Genomic DNA, 15,666 nt, shown 5'->3' on the forward strand with positions numbered 1-15,666 from the left:
ACTCTGGAGAGTAGCAGCTTCAAATATCAAACATGAAAAATCTAAATTTCATATAAAATCCAGCAAATAATATTAACAATACCGTTTGGTGGCGCAAATGAAACGCTACGATTTGCCATTCGTGTTAAAGTAATAATCAGGCGAAGAAGACGTTCACTGTTGTGATTGGACCAAATACCACGTGGTAATAATCGTTGCAATACCCGGAAGAATGACAAATGTTTATCGCTAACGTCTCGGGTAAGTCGACTAATTTTGTATAGCCTGTTCAGCAATGAATGAGTTATTTATTAGTTTATTTATTTAGTTTTTTTTAACGCGTTCAGTTAATCTGTAAAAGCGGGAAAAAATGGGTGGTAATTGTCGAACTCCTGCTGTAGTGTAGAAAACTTTGAGAGTCAATTCAACATTTATTAGTCTCTCCTTGAATGAAGTATTTTGAGAGTTTTAGTGGTTCGTTAGTTAAATTTTTACACAATGTTACCAGCAGTCATGTTTATTGAATGTTAATTTATGCGAGAAGTTTCCATTGTTTGGCTGTTAGTCGTGCTTGCTGTTCACTACAGCTTCATTGTAATGTGAAGGTTTTTTTTTTATTTATAGTTTAGGTTATGACCTGATGGGTCTGTATTTTGTTTGTTACTTATAGTAGATTCAGTCTTGGTAACTAAGTTGAAAACATGCAGCAGCTTATTCTTTTTTGACGTAATTATGTTGCTTTGCACTCAATATTCACTGTTTCATGGAGAAACAATACATTAATGGAAATAAACATTTCTTATCATGAGGGATTGTGATCACTCATCAGATCCATCTTTGTTTTCATAATTATGTTTTAAGACATTTTAACAAATTCATGAATACTCACCATTCGTCCGCAGGTTCCTTGATGCAAAGACGACACACAGGACGGCTGGACCATAATGGCATCCTACTTCGATGAACATGACTGCGAGCCCACCAACCCTGAAGAACAGTATCGCCAGAATGCACTGCTTGAACTTGCAAGGTGAGACCAGACGCATCCGAAACAGAGTAAAGCCTCGCCATGGTCAGTAGATTTCAGCTGTGTGATTGGTCCTTGTCTACAGGTCGTTAATGCAGGGCTTGGACTTGATTGACTCTGGGGTTTTTGACTTGTCAGACTGGGACCAGCGGCTTCCTCCTCCAGCTGCCAAAACTGCTGTACAGACCCTCACTGTGGTCATCATTTCCCCAGACCAAGCAGGTAACACATGCTCAGTCTGCGTTGGGTTTGTGACAGCATGGGGAGATGCGTAGTTTATTGGCACATAGCAGAAGCGGACTTGTTTTGCAGACATTCCCTATAATAATGACATTAAGAAGACTAAATTTCACACTTTGCTCTCACAGACAAGGGTCTCAAATGTCCTGTATGTTTGCTGGAGTTTGAGGAACAAGAGACGGTTCGAGAAATGCCTTGCAAACACCTTTTTCACGCAGGATGCATACTACCTTGGCTGGGCAAGGTAAAGCTTATGAGTTTGCAATACACTATATTGTTTTTAAAGTTTGAGAGTCTGTTTAGAAAGCCTTGAGAATCTTTTCTATGTTTCAACTGTAGACTAACTCCTGTCCACTCTGCCGACTTGAATTACCAACGGACAATCCAGAGTACGAGGAGTTTAAAAAGGACAAGGCGAGTGTGCAAATATCTTAGAGTTAGATTCTCATCTTCTGACTGTGCTTTTCTCTGTGAATTATTCTGAATATTCTTTTGGTCCCCCCCTGTCTTTTAGGAGAGAAGAAAACAGAGGGAACACCGGCTTGAGGACCTACACGGAGCCATGTACACATGATGCAACAGCGCTGAAGCATTTTCACCGAAAGCTTCAAAAGTCCAAGCTGCATTCATGCCATTTCAAGAGTTTAACTTTGATCATGAGGATGGAAACAAGTGACTGTTTGACATCTACTTTAAAGTGTGCCACCTTTGAGGAAAACAACTGTCAGGAATTTAAAAGAAAAAATAGAAATATTTCATCCTGAAAATACCTAATTTAGTTTGAATCTGTTTACCTGCTGTGACATCGTGTCTATCAATGAGATACACTTGATTGGAACGCCGTGTGATGACTCCAGTAATGGGGCTTCCCTGTTCTCCCTTTATTGGACCTGGTGTGAATTCACCACAAGCACTTGCTCTTTTGTCAATATTTATGATGAATATATTGTAAGATGCTAGTAACAGCAGCACTAAGTGCTCTGAAGCATATTAGTTTAGAGTCTTCATTTCTTTCTTATGTAAATTTGTAAGCAAAAAAAAACTCCATCTCTTTAGCTGGAACTTAACCGGAAGTATGTATGAAAGCTTCTTTTAATCATTTTTCTATCGACAAAGACCAAACTGGAAATCTTGTTTTATTTGATGCATTACATCATTCAGCTTATTAACAACTGTTGAATTACATTTCAAGGAGCAAAAGTCCCCCTTCAATATTTTTAGATTGGCCTCTAGTGCGTGTCCAGATGTTTGAAACTTCATGTTCCCAGTAAAACACGAGCTTTCTGTGCATGTCCAAGCCCTTTTTTTTTTTTTTCCTTCCCCTTAAACCTGACAAAGCTGCTTTTGAACCACAGAGGGCATTACTGTTCCACTTCTTCTGTGCTACTCCTCATATCAGCACAAGTTGACCCTTTATGGAGGAAATTGGTGGAATTCCCCTTTTGTTCGTGTCACGCTGCTTCTCTGGTTCTGGTCTCAACAGATTAGTAACTTAACCAATATGGTCTGAATTGGCTTTTTATAAACACGGCACTTACTTAGACTTTTATCCTTTTTTAATTGACTTATTCTGCATCCAGACTACAGCAGTAATCTGGGAAAAACCCTCTTAGTTGCTGTTGCTTATTTGTTAAGCGTTAAATTGACAATTATCAGCTTGGGTGGAACTTTAAACCAGGAAGTTGTCTAAGATGCAGCGTATGTTCTGCTGTGCCGGGAGCCGTCTCAATCTGTGCTTCTAGATGATAAAGACGCTGAGTTTTCTGAAATACAAACATTCAAAGATAAACAATTCCTATTCCACAACAGGAAGTGCATGCCATGTCAAAAAAACAACAACAACCGTGATTTTTGTTTAAGGAAATTGAGTTTTTTTTCCAAGAAGAGTCCACAGAAGCCATCTGCTAATAATTTATCATTTTTATTTCAGATTTGAATATAAATCTCTTTCAAATGAAAATACCTAAATGATAGACAAATCATACATATTTACAGAATTTATAAAAGGAAACAAAAATAATTTGTGTTGTTTTCAGGGATTTCTCGGACGTCTCTCTCACCATTCTTTAGCTTTCAGATTCAAAGGAAACAGGAGCGGTACATTTTATTGACATTTGTATACGTGTTGCTGTTGAGTGTTCAAGACATGTACAGTTCAGGCAGCCTTTTGAAATACAGGGTCCTCCCAAAAAATTATTAAAAAAAAAGAAGACATTTTGACAAAAGACAAAAAAAAGTAAAGAAATAAACAAAGTTCCACCTTTAAAGTAAAATATTTGGCGTGTGGAAGATGGTGTGAAGCTGTTTCAACCCTGACGTGAGGGCGCACACGAGCTGCCATTTGGAGTCACATTGTGACTTGATTACAGTATGTTCAAATAGGCTACAACCAAAAGTGAGCTGAAAAACATGCACTTCTACCAATTCATACACCTACAAGAGAAACTCCAGTGGATCTCAGTGTTTTTGGCAAAGTTTACAGAACAGCTGCAGTCCCACAGCAAGAGGAAAAAAAAAAAAACAGCGTGATCATGCAGACACGTATGACACAGTTGTGGAGACTGAGCTGAGCCCCCATCATGTGAAATACTTTCCTCCTCAAAGCATTGTGAGACACGTTGAGACTTGCAGCTTTACCTTTTCAAACGTCACATAAGATAAGAGGTAGGACACACGACCTTTTTAGAAATGTGTATTGCTGGCATCCAGTATCTGTTTGAAGTACCCGAACACTATGCAGAGGGCAGGATACTTTTTGGATATGTGTTTTAATGAAACATACCTCAGTAAGAAACTGCTTTAACGAAAGCTGTTCAAACTAAACTGTGTGGCATTGGTTAGCTTTAGTTCGAGCAGTGTTGGTTTGTGGCAGTCTGGTTTGTGGCAATAGTAATGATCGATATTAAAGAGAAATTGGCAGCAGGAAATGATTAAGAAAAGAAAAACAACTCAACATGTGACACTTTTATATCTACAACCTGTATGGTGGTGTCTTTCTAGAACTCTTGACACAAAACTTTTCTCTAAACTCAGATAAGGCTTCCAAAGGTCCAGCCTGGAATCAGATCAGCTTGTCGACAACTAGGTTCCTCTGTAAATACATTAGTGCGACTATAGCTTTATGTTCACACACCCACATGTTATATTATCAGAAGTCTGTCACTTTCTCTATTAAACAACAAAAGGTGAACTCCAACATACTGAAAAAGGCATTATTCACTCCAGTGGAGCATAACGTATGGATGAGTGATGGTAGTTATTGCATCAGACCTGACATAAAAAGGTTACTGAGAAACTGTCAGAGCATACAACATGTGGTGCCGGAACAAAATGACACGAACTTGCTAAACATGAGTCTCAACAACAGGAAAAACAAAAGAAAAACTTATTTTTTTTTGGGGGGGGGGGGGGGGGGGGGGGAATCATCCCTCAAAAATAATTTTGGGGGATGATTTATGATTAAACCGACATAATGCAAAATTATTAAAATTCAGTGCAATCTACTAAAATGGTCAGACGAGTTTAGCGGTTTTAATACCTTTCGGATAGTTTATGCCCCATTGATTAAAGAGGCTGTATTCCTACAGCTGGTGAAACATACTTTAACTATACACTTCTCAGACATTCAATATTTTCTAGTAACTATGCAAAAATCCAACATAAATTTTTGTTAATTGAGTTGGGAGGTGAGCTGTGCAGAGATGAGCAAAAAAAAAGGCCAAAACAGGAGGGCCAAGCAAAGCATTAGGCAGGGGAGTCAGGGCAGGGGTTTTAAGAACTTTCTCTTTCCATCAAGACACCAGTGACACGGTAAAAAAAAAAACAGTACTGTGATTCAGGTAATACCCCCACTCTCATGCAGAATTACCCCTACAGACGGCCATCTTGGAGAACATTCATGGTTCCAGTGCTCAGGCTGGCTCCATACATTCAAGCCTCCATCCAACAAACCACACACACACCAAAAAAAAAGAAGAAATGTAACCGAGTGTAAGAAAAGACGGTACAACATTACCGATGGTTGGTTCAAAAGTTAAAGATATAAGAGCTTGCTCCTCCTCCAAATGCTGCCTCTGACATGTTGACTTCCTGTGGGAGCCCACGAAGCACCACCCCAGTGCCGTTTCAGAGCGCCAGGCTGCGCCGTAGAGCTACAACATAGCAATGCTCTCTGGGGTACAGTTGAGATGTGTGGATGTGCTGCTTCCTCCGGGGGACTTAAGACCCTTAGTTGCCCCGCCCAGTGTCGAGCCTCGCGACCCGGGGCCCAGGATGACCCCCGAGCCGTGGTCGCTCTGCTGCAGGCCTGCCATCATGGTCTCACGGGAGACGGTACCAAACTCATAGGTGAAGGTACCGTAAAAGACCAAGATGTCCACGGTGAAGACCCACTCGCAAATGGCTGCAGCGTGCTGAAGGATGAAGCTCTCATGGATGAAGAAGATGCCACCTGGAGGGGGGGTGAGTTAAGGAGCACAAACGTTTCTGGAACAAACAGTGGCAGAGGGGGATAAGATACTCAATGTGTAAGGATGAGACTTCATAAACACCTTCAGTCTAAGGCAGTGTGTGTTACACAGGAATTTTTCTCCCTCAGTTCCATGGAAAAGATGTCCTAAACAGACAAGAAGATTAAAAAAGAGGAATTTAACACCCCAAACGGGTTCTCTTTCTGCAAACACCATGTGGTGTTAATGATGTGAGGAGAGGCAGCGAAGCCTTCGAGTCATTGTTGATAATGACGATGAGCCGATGCTTCATGAGAGATGAAAGTGAGCGCAGCCACTCAACTAAGCCCTCGAGCTTTTTATGCTTCTGATCACGTTAGACTGGCAAATTCTGTAAAATAACTTAATGAGAGCAAAAGAAATAACTTTCAAAACTCCTGTATTGAGCACCACTCAGTTCAGTGCATAACTCTGCTGCACGGGCAGCACAAGGGGGAAGTGCAAAGGATACTGAGGACGAGGGAGATCATGGCTCCGAGTGCCAGAGCCACCCGGAAATGGGCCATCCAATAGTCAAGGGTGGTCACAGCCACTCTGTAGGTGAGCACACACTGCAAGCACACGAACAGCAGCCCAGCAGGGAATGCAACACCGGCCCCCACATAATGAAGTGATTTGGCGTGATCAACCTGTCAGATGGAAACATACAAGCAAGAGTCTTAATTCTTAACGAATACCGAGTTAACCTGTTTGGATTAAATGTATTCATCATCTCCGTTTACCTGGAAGTTGCCCACCATGACCAGACCGACAGCGTTGGTGCAGCCAGACACCAGAGCGATTGTGTTGACCCAACATTGGTGGCTGTGCTCAATCACCTGGGCGTAGCGCAGAAAGCACACCATCACCACTGTGGGGGGGGGGACATGAGTATTTCAGCAGCATTCAAAAACCAAATCTGTAAATAAACCTGCCGGAGCATTTCAGCAGGAACCTGTGATATAAAGAGGCATGCGTTATTCATTTTCAGAAACAGGGAAATCATACGTTTAGATCAATTTGATGAAGCTTTCTGTGTAAGATTTATTCAAAACACATTCCTGCTGCTTACAGTCTCATAACAGCTGATGAAAGTCAGTAAAAGGCTGCAGTGGCTTTACTCATTCAGCTGATGTAAAGACTATTGGATTTGTCTCACTAATATCTCGGGATGGGTTCTATCAAATATCTCTGGCTGCATCAGGTAGCAGTTTTCTTGGCAGGCAGAGCATCAGTGTTTGAAAACTGTAGTCCTGCACGCTGCCTTCTGTTATAGTTCATACATCCACGACACCGACCGTTAGAACTCCCTTTTAGGGTCCAAGCTAAAGCATTCAAAGTCCTCTGCTTTGTAACAGAGAGGAAGTGTACAGAATTACAACGAAATAATGACAGCTGCAAAGAAGTGGAAATACATCCGAGAGGAGCAGGTGACATGAATAATGAAGTGACGGTAAAGACAGCAGGAGTGAGGCAATTAAGGGCAGTGGAAGGAAACTGGGGCAAAACTGTGATTAAACAAAAAGAATAATGGACAAAAGTCATGGAGTGTGTATACAGGGGAGAGGATGGGGGGTGGGGGGAGTGGAAGGAAAGCTGCTCTCATTATTGATCAGACAACAATCATGTCTGCAGCTCCTGGAGGCTACTGGCTGACGTCTGTGGGCGCCATGCAGCATTAATACATGCTGCATGGCGTGGAAAAGAGGAAACAAGCGTTTAAAGCCCTCAGCTCAGCTTCACTACCTCAATAAGAACACTACACTATCACTACTTTAGAAAAATATGCTCAAATGCCCTGTTGCACACTATACATTTAATATCTGTGTGGTTATGTAACATATGATGCTGGAGTCTTTGGCGAGAAGCCGTTCATTTAAAGGCTATAAACAGTTACGACTGACCTGACTGCGTACAAAAAAAAAAACTTGCAAACCAGCGACACTGAAGCACACCTTAAATAAATACTTCTTCTCTGATTTATTCATTATTATCATTCTGTGCAAGTTATGAGCCAAAAGCACTTCTTCGTGGATGCAGTGACTTCCAGAAGTCTTCTCTGCTCACCTGGGAACATCACAGATAAGACAAACCTGGGGCAATAAGCCATGCTCGGCTAAGAAGTGTGCAAGCACAGCCCCCCCCCTAAAAAAAAACCCACATTATTATTTATTAGCAAGCTGCTGTTGGTAGGCAGAATCTGAGGAATACTGTGTATAAATGAGGCTAAGCTAACTAGCTGCCAGCTTCATAGTTACTGTAAAGATGTGAGAGAGGCTAATCCTTAAATGCCGTGTTTCCCAATTGTAGTCATCAATAAGGTTTTACATCCTTATCAGGCTTTAAAAGAAAAACACAACCCAAGATAAACAACAAACCATTAAATATTACAGTGTTAGTATAGAGTTTAAAAAACTAAGCCGAAATGCAGGAGCAGCGGATGAGGAATCAAGTTCACTCCATAGCTGATTTTGCACACCAACACTGGAGATATTCAGGAGCAAGTGTTTGGTTGGGACTTTTTCCTCAAATCCTGTTCTCACATGTGTTTCCCAGCAGGAAACCTTCTGCTGGAGATGCCCTCGCATGGCTGGAAACGAGAGAGGGTGGGGGGAGACCATCTATAGCCCAGTTTAGAGGTGGAAATGACTGCTTTTTTTAGTAAAACACATTGAGAATAGCGGACGAGGACACTTCATACCGGATGAATTTGCATGTATCCAAAATAGTTTGGAACAAGTGCAACGATTCAGTAGCTTGTGAACCCGCCTAAAGCAGCAATAACTTGAATGAATTGTTTTCTGTGTGCTGTTAGCAGTGCATCGCATGTGTAGGAAGTGTTGCTCAATCTTTACAACGTTGCTTTATTTAAATGAGTTTATGCGCAGCTCTCTTAAAGCTGTGCCACATCTTTTCAGTTGGGTTGCTTTAAAAGAAGTGCTCTCACCACGCTTTGATTGGTGTTCATCTATTTATGAAAGATGCATCATTTCAGAGCATGGGTTGATTTCAGAAGGTTGTATAAATCCAGACACGGGTCAGTGTGGCTGCTGTGTAACAACGTTTACATTACATGGGGATATGTTTAGCTGATACATATCAAACCATCTCCACCACAAACAGAGTGCAGAAAAGATGATCTCAACTTAAGTTAACAAAAGTGTCACTGACAGTTTAGTGGTAAATAAATGGGTGAGTTCAGTTTCAGGTTTAGCAGAGGACTTACCCATGAAGGCGCCAACGTTGCCGATCAGGCTGAACAGGCAGCTTTCAGGAGGGTAGGAGCCACATTTACTGCAGGGCACGAAAACAGTACTGAGGTCAAAACAAAAGAACAGATAAATATATGCAAACACACTATTTCTCCTCTCTGTACGTGTCTCCTACATAATAACTCCAGTTGATTAGAAATAAGGAAACGTGCAATAACTGTTGGGACAATTACACAGTAATTTTATCACCTGCCACATGTGACGTTTACCAAACAAAGTACAGAGACTGTGGTGCCTGAACTACAGTTCCTGGTTTAGAAATGTGGAAGCTCCTGGTTGTGATTATCTTACCTAAATATAAAGCTGAATATTAGTTGAGCGTGTAAAGACGTATACATGCAAACACAGCCAAAAAGCCTCAGGCTTTTTAAACAAGAGGGCTTTTGTGCTTGCCTGTTGTTAGAGGCTTACTTGCAGATTAAAACAAATAAAAAATGCAAGTTATGCAGAGAGTGGGTTATGGGCCGACAAATTTGCGGCTTAACAAGAAGTTAATTCATGTCTGAGGGCCTCCGCTTACAGAAAATTGCTCAAATTATCATGAGAAAAAGTTAAAAAATGCAGCAATGAGCAGAGACCTGATGAGGGGGATGTCCTGGATGGTGCAGCACGTCTTGGGGAAGCCTGGTCGGGGCAGCTCCTCTGTGCACGTCACATTGTAAGACCTGCAACAGGGACAGAGCACAATCCATCCAGATATTTAAAAAAAAAAACCTGGTTAACTATTCATTCCTATTTCATCATATCAACAGGAGCTAAATCTCATACCAGTTCTCCACAGGACACACGTGGTGATTCATCACAGCCATGGCATACCTACAGGACCAAGAATATGCCATAATTGAAAGTAAGAAATTTAGTATGTTCTGTTTAAACGTGAGCATAAATGGCACGGAGAGCCTCGACTCACACTATCCATATTCCTGTGATGGAGAAGGCAGACAGGCTGACAGGCAGGACGATCCAGGCAGTCATTGGGCTGGCAGTGTGCTGGCTTTATTCCAAGCATGGGGTGAGAGGAGAGCTTCGGGCTTGAGTGGCAACACAGCAGGAGGGATCAGGTAGGAGGTGGGTGGGGGAGCAGGGTCACTAATACACAGGGAAACACACACGGGGAGGGGGGGCATAAGAGGACAAAAAGGGAAATGGCACCGCTCCTCTGCTCCACAGGACCCAGCAACCTACAGCAGCCTAAAATATGGGGCAATTTTTATATTAAATACATGTAAAACCATTCAGACTAAATACATCTCTGTAAATAAGAATGTGCTTCAGCACTTTGTGATTAACTTTCAGGTTTTCACTTTCCTTCAGTGCGTTTAATTATTAATCAGTAGCTGCCAACATTTGTTTTTTATGTCAGCTGTAGCTCCCTTAAAATTCAACATGTACTGCAGCTGCAATCGTGCCTCTACAAAATAAAACAAAGCCGCGCTGCTTCTCATCTTCTGTTAGAGGATGCATTTTAAGAAGGAGCAGCTGACAGTCAGCTGACACAGGCCAATACTCTGCGCCTACGAGACAGAAAGGAGCGTTTGTCCACTCTTAAAAAGAGGGGGAAAACAAAGAAGATCAGAGATTTCTACAAAACATTTAGCAACACATTCTTTGCAATAAACTTGGAATAAAATCTACCAAAAGTGCTGGACACAGACAGCAGGTGATGGCTGGCGAGTCAGAGCTCTGAGTGGACAACTTGGACTTTATCTGTGTTGAACATCAGTGCAAACATCACAGAGAGAAGACCTTATTGTTTACAGTAAATTAAAACCGCATTCTGCTGTCGGACTTCACTTTGAGCAGAACATCTTCTTCTGTCTCGTCTTCGATAAAGAGCTTTTTTTCATGTGGACTTTCCTCCACAATGACCACAGTACTGAGGATTAAAACATGTCTTAAAAAGAGATAAACAGTAACATGGAGCGATAAAAGATGCCGGCAGAGAATAGCGTGCCCCGTGGAGAACGAGCGCTTCGCAGAGGTCAGCTGTGTGGTGGAGGGAAGCACAGCACAAAGGCGACTATATCATTTTACACAGTGTTCAGTTACAGGTTTGTCCTTGACAAGGAGGGCATTTACAATTAAACAAAACTACACACAAAGAAAGGTCAAACCAACAAAACATTACTGTGATTAAGTTTTTACTTTAGTATCAGTCTTACCTAACAGCTAAGAGAAAGTTTTACATGGATGGGAATATTGTTTCACTACTTGCTGCAACAGCTGATGCACGTAAGAGCATTTGCTGTCATGCCAAAAGGTATTTTGTACACGTTATACCCTTTTTTTTTTTTTACTTAGTAACATCACACAATGATATGAACCTGATCCATTACTCCCCAAACGGGTTGTTCTTGTTTCCTAATGGTTTGTAAGTGCTATAGAAGCACAGCTCGACGATATGAGAGATGCTTTACTTCTTGAGTATTTTCACTCATTTCCACATCTGTTGCAGCTGTGTATGAAATTCCATTTCTATTCTAGAAATGGTTTATGTGGGAGTTAAAAAAATTAAATATGAACACGTGCGGCTAATTTTTTGCCCCCAGGCTCCTCCTTAGCATATGCAAAGCCATACACATGAATTTGTTGTCATATTGAAGGGGCCACACAGACACCATCAAAAGCCAACTAAAATGTGAAGCCACAATAAGGCGAAATGGCTTAGTGCGGGGGCAGGAAACCAGAAAAAAGTCAATGTACCTCAAAATTAGCAGATAGTTGACTTATCTGGTGCTGCTTTAATCTTCAGAAGGTTGTTCTTCATCTTTTAAGGACCAAATGCGCAATCGACCAGAAGCTTTGCTAACAAAGAAATTTACGTTACGTTCATCATTTTTTTCCAGGCTACAGGTAATAGAAGTGCTGATGCTTCCATAAAGATTGTTCAAATAAAACTTATTACCTGTGCAGGTAAAAGGTATGTGCTCCTTACTCATCTGTGCGGTGCTGTAATATGGAGACTCTCCCATAGTTTATGATGGTGTTTACATCTGACTAAATATGTTTACATGACACTAGTTTTTAGTGCGTTAGTCCAACCAAAACCGAACTTTTAAACACGTTTGTCCAAGCAAAATTTCACAAAACTAAGCGTCTCAAAAACCTCAGATAATGCGGTCGGGGATCGAATCCCTCAGCATGTACCAGCTAGACTGAACTTAAACTTGCCTGGCCCACCGTATCTGTTCCAAAGTTTGATCTTTTTGCATCTTCATGTAAAAACAATAAAGTCTTAACTGTTTATTAATCCAGCCAAATTCCCAATAAAACTGTTCTCGTGTCAGACGGCCAAACGCGTCAGAAACTAGCCCACTGTGACTGGGTTCCATCCTTGGGTTGACTGCTCTGCTCTACCAAAATCCTGATTTCATAACCAAATCTTTATCCGACAAAAATCGTCAATGATTAACTGTCATCACACCGGTAAGACCAAAACTGTAGAGGAATGCGCCTACACGTACACATACCTTCATCTCACACAGAGAAAGTCAGAAGTGGCGAATGTCTTGAACATTTATCCATCAATAACTCGATTCCACTGCTGTGTGTGTTTACTGTTAAAAGGACGGCAGTCCGATTGTGTCCCCAGTAAATGTGGCTCCACAGCTGTGAATGAAGGCTGACTGACATGTTCAGTTCTACCAGATTCATGTAAAGCGTGTGCAACAGAATGAGCAACGTCTATGAATAAAATATTGTCATATGTAGGGCTCTGAGCGAAGGCCAACACACATACTCTGCAAACTGCAGACGGTTTGCAATGTTGCGCTGGATAATGAAGCTTGGAAAGTAACAGCTGTGTTACGACATAAAGTCAACTATAAAAACATGCCGCCTGCAAGGAGCGCAAAACAGCCTCCAACTCGCTTCCTGCATATGAGAATGCATTTGTGTAAAAATGGTGGCAAAACCCTGGCAAGGTTGTCACCTATGGATGGATTTACAGTTGTGAAAGTAATCAATCTGCCCTTTTCTCACCTTGAGGAAAGCAAGAAATTATAATAGGATGGGTATATATGAGTTATAGAACAGCAGTGTCATTCAATGTTTGCTCCTTAGTTGTTCATAGATTGAAATGAAACCCATGCCTGGTAAGTTTTCATACAAAATACTTAATTAGTTCTGATGTCATCTGTCAAAGTCTAAAGCTTCTCATTATTTATTCTAGTTTTAAGCACCACTGCAGTTGGCTCAGTGCCATCACACAACATTTCTATATGCTGCTTTAAAGAGGAAATCCAATTCTACATCAATCTGACAAGAAAGCAAATGCATAAAACTGCTATAATATGTTGAATAACTGGTCAAACTTTAGTTGTGTATTTCTCCCCAGTCTCTACGGAACAACAAAAACCCAGGATGCAAACCAAAAAGCGAAGTAGTGTTTGTGTACATGCAAAGAGGGAAAGGAGAGAGACGGGGGGCACAACATCCTCACCCCCCTTTGTCATAAACACCATTTATACGCCACTGTACTTAAAAGACTCAACACAGATACGACAATGCATTTTCTGTATACACTTGATCATATGTAGCCACTTATTTTAAGGCAGGTACTTAAGCCAAATTAACTGACTTTATGAGGCAGCTCTTCAGCTTCCTCCCGTGAACCGGGCAACGGTACCGTTAGCCCTGTTAGCTTACACCTAGCGAGCTAGTTAGCTTGCACTTTACCAGTTGTCTTGACTTGACACTTCCCTACATCCTGATTTCCGCTAACTTATACGGTAGGCTAATAAACGAGATGTGTTTAGAGGTAAAGAACATCAATGATACTTAGATAGCTAGTGTACAAAAACGAGTTTACACCTACCTTCCACCTGCTTTGCCCACAACAGACCTCAACAACCTTGGTTTCCCTTTAAAAACACCGTTTTCGTAGCAAATGATGCTAGCTGTTCAACTAACTTCCGGTAAGCTTTTCAAAATTCAATGATAGATTTCTTCTTTTTCTTTTTTTTTTTACGGGAACGTGGAAATGATCAAATAATGATTAATTAATTGTTTTCATTTTTCTTTTTGCCAATTCCATCCTTTCACTGTGCTGCTTTAATACGATTGTAAAAATATGTTGTGCTGAGTTATCAAATTGGCAGAGTTGGCAGAATGCCTCACACTTAAGTTAATTGCGTTTTTAAGCCATTAAAAACACCTCTCCATGTTTTATTTTATATACAAACAGTTTTATTTCCTCGTTACTCTATCGTCCTTTAAACCTTATGTGACAATGGCACATTAAATCTTTTACTTTTACATAATCTCATATTCTAGTGTAAGTAACTTGACAGAGTCCTGTCAGGCCCTGCTGTGCGACACCTCTGGATTTAGTTCTTGGTGAAAATATACCATGAGAAGTCTGTTAACATGTTTACACCATCTGAAATATAAAATCCATAAAACATGTTGCAGGGGACATTTAAATTCCCACCATAATTTTCCCAATTAAACATCTAAAATGACCTGGGTTACCTTAAGAATACATTTTGTATTCATTATGTCAGAACACTGAGATATTTGGACTCTCGGTAGCCAGGTTTCACAGGTGTTTCTATTAACATTGATGACTGGTGAAACAGATCAATGGAATTAAGCCATCTCTACTCTGAAAACATCCAAACCTCCCGTGTGAGTTTTATTTTAAGCTTTGGAGTCATGAGTTTTTATGTTTTCATAAACACAAATATCTCAAGAAAGGAGCAACTCTGAAAGCAAGTGCATCGTTCAGTTGCCGCTCAAAATGTCAAAGTTGTTGTTGTATGTTCTGTTGTATGCTCTCTTCCAAATATTTCCTGTCATTGCAAGAAAAGTGATGATGTAATCAATAACAATTAGCTCTGACACACATGACTCCAACAGACAACAGCTGGCCAATCAAAGCTTGAGGGAAAGATTTAGTGATTTATGTACTAAAAAAAATAAAGCTGGAAGATAAAAAAGTTTTTCAATTTATCAACTAGTTCAGGCTGTAATTATATTGTGAATAACTGCGGTTTTGATTAGAACTGAATGTCAGGCAACATTATTCAGTTTGGTCATGGTTTAGTTACAATCTATTTCCTGTATTTTCTACAAATATGCGTGAGTATCACCCAGCTATCATGAATCACTTATTCTCATTGTAACCTTTCCAGTTCAACTGTTGCTGGGGGCTATGAAAGTGTGACACTGAGCACCGCGTACAAAACCCGGGTCTTGAAATCAAGGAAGCTGAGGATGGATTATACACTCCTGTCTGTTTCCTATTGTAACATATAAAAGCGTTTTGTTTGTAAAAGATTGCTTTTGTGACACATTTCTGTCAACTGCTCTTTCTTTAAAGTTCTCAAAATCAACACGTCTGCAACAGTTCCTAAAGCTCTTCATAGCTAAAGTAAACCTATACACATTAAAAGCAGGAACTGCCGATCAGTGAGAGCCAATTCTTGGTTTTGTCATCAGTATTTTTAAGTACTGCTTTTTAGTGAAAGCCTGTTGCTCTTTTAACACGTAAGACCTCAGCTTGAGGCATGAGGGACACTTAAATTAAACAGTTTTTATTTCTGGTGAACAAATGTCTTCACTTTTACTAAAAAAGTTTTGCATTTGTAAAAAGTAAATGGATTCTTGAGTGGATTAACCTATAATGGACAAACCTCCAACACAGCTGTTGAATGCCATA

The 15,666-nt window shown here is 40.7% G+C and overlaps 2 protein-coding genes across 4 annotated transcripts; one reads left to right on the forward strand and one right to left on the reverse strand.

The window, feature by feature from the left end:
• Window positions 1–167: 167 nt before the first annotated feature.
• rnf181 (ring finger protein 181) lies at window positions 168–3,612 on the forward strand. 2 transcript variants are annotated; one of them, XM_072388429.1, is made up of 6 exons: window positions 168–240; window positions 882–1,009; window positions 1,092–1,228; window positions 1,375–1,490; window positions 1,586–1,660; window positions 1,761–3,612. In XM_072388429.1, the coding sequence occupies exons 2-6, from the start codon at window positions 924–926 to the stop codon at window positions 1,818–1,820; spliced, it is 474 nt and encodes a 157-aa protein (XP_072244530.1). In that variant the 5' UTR covers window positions 168–240; window positions 882–923; the 3' UTR covers window positions 1,821–3,612. The 2 variants fall into 2 exon arrangements, with proteins under 2 accessions (XP_072244530.1, XP_072244531.1); XM_072388430.1 differs by having other exon boundaries at window positions 212–240; window positions 841–1,009.
• A 631-nt stretch (window positions 3,613–4,243) lies between these two features.
• Window positions 4,244–13,897, reverse strand: LOC140310213 (transmembrane protein 150A-like). Of its 2 annotated transcripts, none has more exons than XM_072388427.1 (8): window positions 13,822–13,897; window positions 9,916–10,196; window positions 9,774–9,821; window positions 9,584–9,670; window positions 8,960–9,027; window positions 6,477–6,604; window positions 6,206–6,383; window positions 4,244–5,696 (listed from the first exon to the last, which is right to left on the reverse strand). In XM_072388427.1, exons 2-8 carry the CDS (start codon window positions 9,978–9,980, stop codon window positions 5,398–5,400), a joined length of 873 nt encoding a protein of 290 aa, XP_072244528.1. In that variant the 5' UTR covers window positions 9,981–10,196; window positions 13,822–13,897; the 3' UTR covers window positions 4,244–5,397. The 2 variants fall into 2 exon arrangements, with proteins under 2 accessions (XP_072244528.1, XP_072244529.1); XM_072388428.1 differs by having other exon boundaries at window positions 9,916–10,094; window positions 13,822–13,887.
• Window positions 13,898–15,666: the final 1,769 nt, after the last annotated feature.

This window comes from Leuresthes tenuis, unplaced genomic scaffold (assembly GCF_036924035.1).
Source record: "Leuresthes tenuis unplaced genomic scaffold, fLeuTen1.0.hap1 SCAF_6, whole genome shotgun sequence".
Lineage (NCBI taxonomy): Eukaryota > Metazoa > Chordata > Actinopteri > Atheriniformes > Atherinopsidae > Leuresthes > Leuresthes tenuis.